We start from the raw sequence: 12,323 nt of genomic DNA, 5'->3' as shown, positions 1-12,323 counted from the left end.
GATATTTTACAGTCAATTATCAGCAATGTCCAATAACAAAACGATACTAGCCGGTGGTGGGTGTGGGCTTACGTTTTGTCAAAACGTTATGTAGACGTCACTTCAATTCCATTCCATTCCCAGGCTAGTCTGTATACATTTAGCAAATAGTCTATTTGATAGAAGTAATACCAAAAATACGTCCGCATATTTCCTAAGTGAACATAGCTACAACATTTACTGATGATCTCCTAGTTATTTGGCTTGACGGTTTCGTGGGCGTACACGGTCTGCCATTGTGCATTTTGGCGCTCGCTTTCTTGCACAGCGAGGCAAACAAGCAAGTCGTTTTGGGAGGGGAAACGAAAAGCCCAGCAACAGCGTCAAGAAAACGAACCAGTAAACCGCTAAAGCTAGCAAGGGTGAGTAAATACATATAGCAATTTCTTAGCTACTTAACTAATATTAGCTAGTTTACCCCCCCCCCCCCCCCATTTCAATCAATCCGTCTCAAGCAAAAAGTATTGAGGATAACGCTTGATAAATTGTTAACGTTAGCCAGTGGCGAACCGCTAGCTAGCTCATTCTCATGCTAGCCAGGCGGGGGTTAGGACAAACACAAGTCTACACGCGCTTAGGGCTATTTAGCTAGATTGAAATGCCTCTATGTACTGTAAATGTAACATTATCGTTGGCAAACTGGAACAAATTAAAACGGCAATTGGATAACTAGTTAATTTACCCTTATTTCTTTTAGAGGACAGGCCATGTGTTGTATCAAGGAAGCAAAGCATCTGCTTGCCAACTAGCCGTGTTGGCTAATTTAGCAAACGTTAACCTACTAACGTTAGCATGGTTTTTAATTCGAGTGATTCCCTTTAAACGGACAGTCAGCTGTATCATGATTTTATACTAGTTAGGTTAGTTATCTGCTGTAGCTAGCTAGTAGTAATGTAATGTGCTGACCAATGTATTATATTGCACGCATTACTTAACTTTGTTTCTATGTTTTCTAGGTTTTATTTCGAACGTTTCATTTCCAAGTTGGGACGTGCCCCCTGTTCACTCATTTGAGGTACCGCTACCAGATCATGGGAAAGAAGACGCGTGAAAATGATGATGATGCCTCGGGCTCATCTTCAGAAGAGGAAGAATTTATTGTGGAGAAGGTTCTTGACAGAAGGACGGTGAAGGGCCGAGTTGAATTCTTCCTTAAGTGGAAAGGCTATTCAGAGTAAGTCCATCTGGGTGATTCCAGACGAGACTATAACAAAATAAGATTTTTACAATGTGTAAATCCATGGAAGGGACTTTTGGAGAAAGTATTGTTGACATATATTTGAGAAATAATTAATTGAAGTTTTAAGTAGTTGCTACAAAGCAAAAGTTGGGGTCATATAAAGCTTTACTGCTTGCTCTGTAATGTGTTTAGAATTTTGATTTGGCTCACTTTTCAATATTGTTGAACATAATATAACTTGGTGGGTGTACAATTTCACACATGTACAAGCACAACTGTACACAAGGAGCACGCAGAGATACCACCCTGGAACTTGTATATTATGTTAAACAATAGCTGCATTCCAAACACGTAAAAGACAGACCCTCAAATTAAGTGGACACTTGGTTACTTTTTATTGGACCGCCCTTGCCTGGAAATCGCCACTCGTTCATCCTATCGTTGTTTTCAGTGATCATGGAACCACCGGTAGTTGGTGTGTGGTGTGCTTTATTTGAGCTACAGTCAACTATGATTGTAATTATTGTCTAACTTATTTACATTCATTTTTGCTTACACTTGTATGCTGACTTCTCCATATTGATGTTAGTCTTTACATTTTGGTAGGCTTTTCTTAGCGGATGTACAATCATCCCAAATTTAATTGTGGGGCATTTCAGGCCCTGGCGTGAACAGAATTGCATACTCTTATCACAAACAAGGGCTGACGTGCTTACGCTGCCAACTTCCCTTGCTTGGCTAATTGTTTGGACCGACGGCAAAGATGGCCATGGATATTCCCCAAGGGCATAAGTGGAGGAGGTTGGGTCTTTTACGTGTTAGGAATGCAGCAATATTGATATGTCAAATATGTTATATTTTAAATATTCATGTTTACAAGCCATAACGCTTCAAATGACACTAACTTTTGCTTTGTAGCACCTGCAGACAAAACATGGCATCTTAAAGGGGGCCTGGGTAAGGCAAAAATTATGCTTTAAGAAGCAAATGTCAACAGAACATCAAAGGACCCTTCCATGGATAACATTTTGGTGAAAATCCCAAGAAGAAAAATATTTTGGTGTTCTAGTTACATGTTACTGAGAATTATTATTTTACGACGTTTCCAGTTGCTCGCTAATTTCTACCCCTAACAATTCATAATGGTATTGATTTTTCATGGCTTTCAGTGCTGAACTGTTTTGGTTACCTTCATGCTCTGTACAACGCTCTGACTCGTGCACACCGAGGGTTGGGTGTAAAATGAATTGGAAACCATGTGAGAAGGCCAGCGCAGGTGTTTTTCTGTGTCAAAATGGGGCTTAGGCGGTGGGAATGGTTTCACCAGTTTTACATTAAAAAATGAAAAATATCTTATTTAAAATAGGTCAATTTTCTACATACTAAGTATACACCTGCCCAATACTTAAAATAAAAAATATTCAGAAATAACCCTGCGGTGTGTTTTCCCTATCGAATATATTTTGTTCTTGCTATGACAATGCATTTATTTTTTGCAGAAAGCACAACACATGGGAGCCAGAGAAGAATCTCGGCTGCCCCGAGCTCATTGCTGAGTTTATGAAGACTTACAAGAAGCCTAGCGGCGGTGCCACCCCCAGCAGCGTAGGAGCCAAGTCCAGTGCGGGGTCATCAGGCCGTAGCAAGGAAGGCAGCAGCAAGAGGAGAAACTCTGACGATGATGAGGAGGGGAGCAGCAATAAGCCCAAACGGAAAAAAGAGGTGCGTAACCTACCTCGTGAATTCGTGTGGACAAAGTCCCCCCCCCCCCCCCCCAAAAAAAACCCGGCGAGAATGAGTTGTTTGTAATCCAATAGAAATGTATTTGTCACATGTGCCGACTACAACGGGTGTAGACTTTGCTGTGAAATGCATACTTACAAGACCTTTCCCAACAATGGGGAGTTAGAAATGAAGACATTTGCGAAAGGGAAACGGTAACACAATATAACAATGATGAGATTTATATATGAGGAGTACCGGTACGAGGTAGTTGCGACAATATGTACATGTTGCTGGGGTAAAAGAGGTTAGGCAAACAGGATAATAAACAGTAGAAGCAGTGTGTGTGAAAGTGCAAAAATAAGGGGGGGTTATTACATAGACAAAAATCAAGGAGGGGGGGGGGTACATAGACCAGGCTTGGTTAACACTAGATAAGAGCTATGTGAATTGACTGCCACTTGCAAGTCTACAAAACAGATCATCACTTTATGAAAGGGTGTGACTTTCATTGAGATTCGTTACCTCTCCAGCTTTTGCAACTCACTGATAGGCCATTCAACACTTCTTCTTTTTTTTTTTATGACCTCCTAAGTGTCCAAGCAAGTGTTGCAGCATTGTAATTGTTGGCTAGAACAAAAGCTTGATCATCTTGGAGAACTTTCCTTTGCATATTTATAACCAACTGAAGACGCCTCATTTCCAACTGAAATAGTTGAGCTTTTGGGTGTTGCTTACCACCACTAGAATGACAAAGGCTTTGTGAAATACAACTCTTGTCTGTGCTTGTTTCCTGCGGTGGTACCTAAGTTTCACTTCTAATGTACAACAGAGATGATCAGCACTATTGTAAAGTGGCTGTTCCACTGGATGTCATAAGGTGAATGCACCAATTTGTAAGTCGCTCTGGATAAGAGCGTCTGCTAAATGACTTAAATGTAATGTAAAATAATTGGTCATTTCTCCTTTCTTCCAGGATGACGTCCTGATTGCGAGAGGCTTTGAGAGAGGTCTGGAACCAGAGAAGATTATTGGAGCCACAGACTCCTGTGGAGACCTCATGTTCCTCATGAAGTGGTGAGTGTTGAGTACTAAGACATATGTCGTCCACTAGATTACGCCACTAAGAATGTCTTCAAACTGGTGACCGGAAACTGATTAACTGAAGTGGTTCCTCACTTAAAGTTGATTTTGTTAACTATTCTTCTTCAAGACAGTGGGTCTAAGAGCTTTCTGGTTTTCCTGATCCAATCTTGTGACATCGTGAATTGTCGTTATTTCCTAAGTAGTCTACTAGGGCGTCTTGTCTTTACTTCATGGTAATAGGCCTGTAAATAAAGCATGTTTATTTAATTCTTTATTTCGTCTCGCTACAGGAAGGACTCTGATGAGGCAGATCTGGTGCTGGCCAAGGAGGCCAATCACAAGTGCCCGCAGATCGTCATAGCTTTCTACGAAGAGCGCCTCACCTGGCATGAAGACGGGGATAAGAAGGAGAAAGGCGCTGTGAGCATGTAAGCAGGAAGTGTCATCACAGGAATGGTCACTGACCCCCCCCCCCCCCCCCCCGACTGCAGGGACAACCTGGAGACACTCATATAACCAGTACCAAATCGCACCCTATTCCTCCCCTTGGCCTTAACACTTTTTATGATTGCCTTTTTTTTGTGGCTTGGGTAGGTGTAAGTAGTGTAGTGGTATACTTTCCACCAGTGACGGGTTAAGGCAAAATGGGGGGTTTGTGTGCGATTTGGGACTGAAAGACCCCCCCCCCCCCCTCCCCCCCTCCCGCTAATGACCATAACAAAAACACACACAAACCAACGATGGACGACACTGCCCACTTCATGATACCTCCCTCCATGCCCTAATGTACAGGTTAATGTCCCTGAATAACAAAGAGCCCAATCTAGCTGTTTTACACACAAACTGAGAAGGATGAGGGAAGACTGTGGGTTTTGGAGGTGGTGAAACAGGCTGGCTGGGCTCGCTACTGGGGACGGCTTGTCTTTCTTTCCTCTTGCTTTATTCCCTTTCTGTATTTTTGTGTAAGTACGATTCTTGATTCTGTGGTACCCTGTCTAGGTACTGGCAGCCATCTTAAGGTGACTTGAAGGTAGTCGTCTTAACTAAGAGGTAACGTTAAAATGGCCTCGTCTATCAAAATATGGTCCAGTGCCCTGTATGAAAGTCCCGCCTACTTCCTGAATCATGTACTGGCTGTTTTTGAATGGGATTCAAGAGTAAATCATGAAAACGTGAAGGGAAAAAAGTTGATTTAACTAGGCAAGTCAGTTAAGAACAAATTCTTATTTACAATGACAGCCTAACCCGGACGAGGTTGGGCCAATTGTGCGCCGCCATCCTAAGCATATATTTGTTTTAGTGGATTCATTTACTTCTACCTTCATGAAAGCCATCAGTTCGGAGTAAATCTACTAATATCATTTTACATGTATCTTTAATGACCCTTTTCATGAATTTGATGTACTCTGGAATCCCATTCAAAAACGGTATGGGACATGATCCAGGAAGTAGGGGGGACTTTCATAGCGCATTCACAAAGCGTCTCAGAGTGGGAGTGCTGATCCACCTGTCCATATATTCATATTCATTGTTATCTAAAAAGTATAAAAAAACTGATCCTAGATCAGGCACTCTGGGGAAACTTTGAATACGAGCCCTCGACATGTTTCTCCTGGGAAGATGATCGCCTTCCAAGTCTTATCAAACCTCGAACATAACAGTAGTTATGCAGTAGATAAAATTGTTTTATTGTAATCAGATCACCTTGGTAGAAAATCTCCCCTGCTTATTTTTTTTGTTCAGTAGTTTTAGTCCACCTTTTGATGTTTTAAGGTCAATATGGTCCCCTGTAAGTACTCCATGTCTTGTTTTATTTCTCCAATTCTTCGCTAGTACTGTGGCTCGACTAAGTTTTGAATAACCTACATTTTAATATTTAAACTCTTTTGTCCATTGGCTTCTGTTATGTAGCTGTTCTGTAGGTCAAGTAATCATGTAGCTCCGATTCCATTGCTAAGATCATGAACATATATAGTCAGAGTAGCTGCTTTTTCCTAACTTGGAATTGGATTCTTCCGATTACCCATTTTTATTTTTTATTTTTATCAGACAATTTTATCACCACAACGAGCACAATTAAGCAAATATTACAGATGCACAGACGGGCCACTTCAAAAGTTGTACCCAATGTTTCAAGCCATCTTTATTTGCAAATGTGAATGACATAATCACAGCGGTGCTGAATTGGAACCCGACCCTAAGATCAGAAGTCAGTTGACAATCAGCATGCCACATGCTCTGCAGTAGAAAGTGACACCAAACGACCATACTGATTGATTTGATCAAGGTATGCCACCCTGGGGCTAAATGGCTCTGCCGACTTGCTCTGCCCAGTCCCCTGAGTTAGAGAATGGGATAAGGCAGATCGGTGCTTACTTCCAGACACTGTTCCTTCTTGGGAATGCTTATCGATCCATTTGAACGTTTTAAGATCCTGTCAATGATTTTTGATTTATTTAGAGTATTAAGTGTTAAGTCCACTCAACCTACAGAGTATTTGTTCCACTTGTAGAAAGATCATTTGTCCTGACCTGAATTTCTTGTTTTATCATCTTTCTTGTTAATGCTAAATACTTAATGTTTTGGGAAGATGTTATCCACATCATTGGCTTCATATTACAGATTTGTTTTAACTGCCTATTCTGTCCATTTTGGCTTTCCACCCCTTGTGTTGAATGATATCATATCCACATGTGTGGTAACAGAGCAAGGTTGTTTAGTCACAGAATAGAGGAAAAGTATTCCAGTATATTTGTAGCCTATACCATTGAGTTGATGATGGACAGAGTGCTATTGCTATGTATTGTGGTCAAATATTCTCGTATTCAATTTGTGATGTTTTCCCACTCAAATTTCTTTTTTTAAATGAGCAATTGAGTCCTGAGTTGTCACTGTAGTCATAGAAACAAGTGAAAGATTACTTTGATATCCTTCTCTCTTCAGAAACACCTCTATTCAGGACAAATGTAACGGTTGTCTGTTTTTTATTTATATTTACTCAAAGATTTTCATTTGTAGTCCTTTTTGATTTTATTTTTTTCAAAGTGTTCTACATTTTGGTGTATCTTACCATTTTTTTTTAATGCTCTGAAATTTGGGTTTTATATGTATTGTGGTAAACTGTTTTCAACATTCAACGGACTGGTGATGTTTCTGCTAGACTGCTGTGCACTAGTCATATTTAACCAGCAGATGGAGCCATGTCAAAGGAAATCCTGAAATAGACCTAATTGAGTATTTATTGCTCATAAACTAATCTAATTTCCCCACATTACAGAGAATGCGCATTATATCTATCGAGAGATTCAATGATTGATATACTAATAGTTGCTTTATACATCGCCTAGACTATTTTAGACTTTCAAAAAATGGTTTAATTCAAGAGTACCATCTAGGTGACAGATGGCATATTGACTCCATTAGTCCAACTCTGTATATTGAGCTAATTCAATGGAATATTCTCTTCCATCTGGCCCGTATGAAGAGGCTTTATATAGTAAAGACTACAACCAGGCCCTTAAGGTATTCCTGCTTTGATCACATGGTGGTCAGGAAAACACCCTCACACGTATACATAGGCAACTATAGTACAGCGTTTATCACTGTGCCAGTGACCGGTGAAATATAGTCCTCCTTTTAACCAGCTCGTGTTTAAAAGACGACATGTAAAAGCACCACTGGAGATACAACTCACCACTATATGTTGATTGCTGTTACATATAGTGCCAACGTTAAGGAACAGGCAGTACATCTGTCTTTCTGTGCTGGGCCCAGCAACATCCAAGTTGTGAATAAATAAACACATTTTAGATAATGATTTCTGAATAAATGCCTAATAAATGATCATTGGCTTATACCTTAAAAGCCTAACTGCTTATTGCAAATATAAGTGCCTGCCTGTCATATGTCCCCTGCCATCCTAAGTGTTAATTACTATTACAGGTATAGGTACTAGGATGTTGCTGGGCCCAGCACAGGCAGTGTGGTCTTCTGGTCCCAGTGATGCTGAGCAGCACAGGCATCTCTGCTGCTGCAGCAGTCGTGTAATGGATGTGGGGAGAGAGACACACTGACATGTACTGCCAGTTTGATATTTACAAACCGTTTGTTCACCATTTAATAATAATTACTCCCACATTTGTAAATGTTAGTAAGCTGGTTATTCACACGTCTATATAGTTCCTTTTAATGTTGTGTGCTTGTTCTTTACCAGGTACTGCAGGAATGTCTACCAAGGGCGTGTCCATCTTTTTGTGAGAAATTACACTGGTCGCTCAAAGTATTTATAAAGTGTAAATGGCACTCACTTTAGATTAGAGACTGCAAAAATACTTTACTCATGATTAGCAAATGGTTAAATGTAGGAGTAATTATAAATAAATGAACACACAATTTATTAATGGTTTATTACTGACCTTTATTCAATCACTACCAGAATTAGTAACACTTTATTTTAAGCACATACCTTACATTAGACAAAGAAAATCACTGAACACCTTTTAGATGACCATTGGCTCATATAACAGCCTAACTACATATTTCAAGTGTGTCCCCCCCCCCTGTCCACTTTAGAAAAGTGTGTAAATATTAGGCTATATATAATTCGAGAGAGGGAGACTGCCAGTTCTTTAATGTCTTGGCTGTAGCCAATGGATACATTAAGGAACTGTTAGTCTCTCCCTTTCTCTGTTTTTTAAAATTCAATATAAAACCTGTGTTTCTAGAAGCATGATGCCGGGACTAGTTTATGTGAATGCAGATTAATTTCTGAGTGAGTGTGTCGGTCTCTGTTTCCTTCCTACCTCGACTGCACCACAGCATGTGATCTGTCATGATCTCACAGACACAGCACTCGGACCAGCAGAACCAGAACTTTTAGAAAATAAGTTGGTTAATTTCACACGTTTGGCAGCGTCAGCCTCAAACCTTTTTTTGGTTTAACTTTTTCCTGCACCATCTTTCTGTTTATACAGAGTCAGAGCGGGTTTCATTCTCTTTGGTGCGTTTGATGGTCAGCCAAATGCTCAATACAGAATCATTATGACAACAGAAATAGCGCAAAGGTCAGAAAAAAACAGGCTCATGGGCCGACGGCCGTATCCATTTTTGGCCCATCCCATCCTAATAAAATAATTATCGTTTAAAGTAATTGCCAGACGGTCAATCCGCCCATGCCCGTTGGTGCAATCGGATCTCTCTCATTCATATATATGATCCGATTATTTATATATAGCTACATTTAGGGGGGTAGAATTTTCCAAGCAAAAAACATGAAAAAGTTCTTCCACTCCAAATGGAATGCAAAGGTCACCAGTAAATGATCCAGCCCGTGGGACCATTAAGTCCAGAAGGGGGTTTTATGGAACCTGGAGTTGTCTGCTCACTCTGCTGAAGAACTTGCAGTACTCCATGTTCATATTGGCTATTCTCCCAAAGTGTGCACTTGTACACCTGCCTTTATGGATTTAAAAGGAATGGACTGACTGGTGTAAGGAATAAAGTGGAAACTCCCTCCAACCATGCTTGCGCCAATCCAATGCATGAGGGGGAGTGAAGGAAGTACACACTTCTGGAGAAGGGTACAGAATCATAACGCATCCTTAGTCAGGACCAGGGCAGCTTTCTCTGTCCATGATGTGTGTGGTGAATAAGGCTGAGGCATCTCTGGAAAAATATGAGCAGTCTTACAGAGAGGGTTGAATCAAACCAGCCAGGGACTACGGACGAGAATTTGCTGTCTAGCTATATCAGGCACTAATATTACACCCCGGTATTGTGTGTATCTGTTGTGTACTGTTAAAATACAGTACATGGATTTCAGGGGAGGATTGTTGCAGTGATGTCATGGAGTGTAAGCAGACATGACAAATTGACTGAGCACATGTACCATTAAGCGTGTGTGGGTTGCTTTCTGTCATTAAAAGCGTGCGCGCCAGCCTCCCAGAGCACAGCCCGTGCCGCATATTCTGTGTTTGTGTCACTTTCAGTGTAAATGAGTTCCAGAGGGCATTGCCTGTGGAATCGGTTGGTTGTCTTGCTGCACATCATCACAAATGAGTGTTGAGGGGGCTACTGTGCAGCTGGGGTTTGTTAGTCGGGAAGGGAAGGATGGCTGCAGTGGGCTTGATCAATATTACATGGCCTGTTCAACAACAACACACACACACGGCAACTGAATTTATACAGCATCTATTATTGTATTTTGCTGTTAAATGTTGAGTTATAATGATACTGTATTTCAATAGGGGCTGTGTGTCGGAATATCTCTGAGACCAATGCCATGTCATGTGGTCCTTCTGGTGTTCTGATCAGGTCTGCATAGCTGTCCTCCAGCTGTTGTTCTGTGGGTGAGTGACGGCTTCTGCTTCAGCCTCTCACAGCACAGAACCAGACCTGGGTTCAATTACTATTTGAAGTCATTTCAAATACCTTATCTGTGTTTGATTGATCTTTCCGGGCTTAATGGACCAAATAAATAGTTCCAAAATGGCAAACCCCGCCCATCTGGCACTCCAGGCAGGCTAGAGCAAGCACTTAGTATTTGAAAGATTTTGAATAGTATTTGAACTCATTCTCTGACATCAGCTTCTCACAGCACAGTGCAGTATCACTGATCCGTATGAAGGTGATTGCAGAGTGATGCGCTAATTTGACTCACTATCATGGTTAATGTGCAGTAAGAAGGCAACAGAGAGAGCTTCTCCATTTTCAGTACGTAGCGTTTTGCACTGTATAGAGAATAGTGTTCCATTTAGGACACTCCCGTTGTGTCCCCCTCCGCTGGCGGGATTGGGACCAACCCACTCCACCGACTCCCTTCCCTTCCCTCCTCCATCCTTCTTTTCCTCCCTCCTCCCCTTCATCTCTTCTACTGACCAGGGCAGAGAGTTATAGCTGCCATAAAAGGCAGGTAATGCATTGTTAACTAATTCTGTCTGCTCAGAGCTGATATACCCCTCGCTCTAAATCTCAGTGCTTCCAATAAAATGTAAATGCTAATTATTGGCCCCTATGAGCAGATATAATTTAAACAGGCTAGCTAGAGTTACATGCTGGAGGCAGAGTGTGAAACGACTGACTAGCCCTGAGAGAAGAGGGGGAATCCAGTAAAGGAGAGATGAGGAGGAAAGGGGAGAGGGGAAGATGAAATTGATAGCAGCACCAGATTCTTACGGGCATGTCTTTGTTATGTTGTTGTTGAGTAACCTACATGTGGTGGGACAGGGGTAATTCGAGTTCTCCTCACCAATGAAACCAGCAAAGAATGAAAGCCTAGTTACTGGATATAATGCATGATATTGAATGATATTTCCATGTTAATACAGCCGGTGTCATACTCAGTGTTACCATGGGCTTCTGAATATTGATCCCGTTCTAGATTTCAATGATCCAGCTCTGTTTCTCTGCCATCTGTTAAGGATGGTGATCTGGCTTGTCCTGTAATTACATCATCAATTCATTTGCACCAAAGAAAGGGAGAGAAAGAAGATTGAAAGCATTAAGTATGCCGTTCGTGATTGGTGGGGGGGAATGAATTGATATGCAATGCAGGCACACACTCAATGGTTCCAGTGTTTTAGTTATTGTATAATAGAATATTTTGCTGAATATATTCCAATACAACAAAATTTTATATTCCTGCAAGTTTCAGATGATACATTTGTAATTTGGTGAGGAGCTAAATAAGAGGCACAAATAGCTGAAATTAGCTCATTGTTCTAACAATTGTTATTACATTGTTATAAACTAAAAGTTTTTCTCCGTAGCAATACGTTATAAGAACGTAATACATTGTTAGAAGAAAAAGTATGGGATCCATCATATTAAATAGTGTGACTCTTTGGACTGTAACAAATACTATGGATTGACCAAATAGTTTTTCAGCGCACTCTTCTTGACCACCGTGCAGCGACTGATCCATGGGTAGTATTCATCAGGCTCCAAATGGAAGAAAATTGACTAAAACATGGAGGGACAGACAACTAGATTTACCTGAACTTGTACAATAAGAAGTTTTCGTATTCCATTGTGCCCTAATGAATACAATCCAGGTCCTCCTTATTTACAGTGCAGCAGCTAAGAGGAGAGCTCTAAAACCCAAATGAATCCTGATTCATTTTATCGTCCATGTTGGTAAATTACACATGGAGATTGGGACTGTCGCAATGGATTTCCTGAACATTTTAACAACAGTTCAAATAATTTTTTTTCTGGGATGGAGCTCTCTTTGCCATGTGTAAATTCCTATTAGACAAGCCTAAGTTACCAGGCAGCTGCACAATGTGATTCAGAGGCT

The 12,323-nt window shown here is 40.9% G+C and overlaps 1 protein-coding gene across 1 annotated transcript; it reads left to right on the top strand.

The window, feature by feature from the left end:
* The first annotated feature begins 77 nt into the window (after window positions 1-77).
* Window positions 78-7,164, top strand: cbx5 (chromobox homolog 5 (HP1 alpha homolog, Drosophila)). The gene is made up of 5 exons (XM_055931120.1): window positions 78-401; window positions 996-1,213; window positions 2,719-2,941; window positions 3,918-4,018; window positions 4,318-7,164. The coding sequence occupies exons 2-5, from the start codon at window positions 1,071-1,073 to the stop codon at window positions 4,457-4,459; spliced, it is 609 nt and encodes a 202-aa protein (XP_055787095.1). The 5' UTR covers window positions 78-401; window positions 996-1,070; the 3' UTR covers window positions 4,460-7,164.
* Window positions 7,165-12,323: the final 5,159 nt, after the last annotated feature.

This window comes from Salvelinus fontinalis, chromosome 8 (assembly GCF_029448725.1).
Source record: "Salvelinus fontinalis isolate EN_2023a chromosome 8, ASM2944872v1, whole genome shotgun sequence".
Taxonomy (NCBI): Eukaryota; Metazoa; Chordata; class Actinopteri; order Salmoniformes; family Salmonidae; genus Salvelinus; species Salvelinus fontinalis.
Note: the sequence above shows the minus strand (reverse complement) of the source record. Positions and strands in the feature narration are given on the sequence as shown.

Coding starts and splice junctions, on each gene's coding strand:
- cbx5 (XM_055931120.1), top strand. CDS start 1,071: ATGGGAAAGAAGACGCGTGAAAATGATGATGATGCCTCGGGCTCATCT. Junction 2,942..3,917: donor AGCCCAAACGGAAAAAAGAG/GTGCGTAACCTA, acceptor CCTTTCTTCCAG/GATGACGTCCTGATTGCGAG. Junction 4,019..4,317: donor CTCATGTTCCTCATGAAGTG/GTGAGTGTTGAG, acceptor GTCTCGCTACAG/GAAGGACTCTGATGAGGCAG.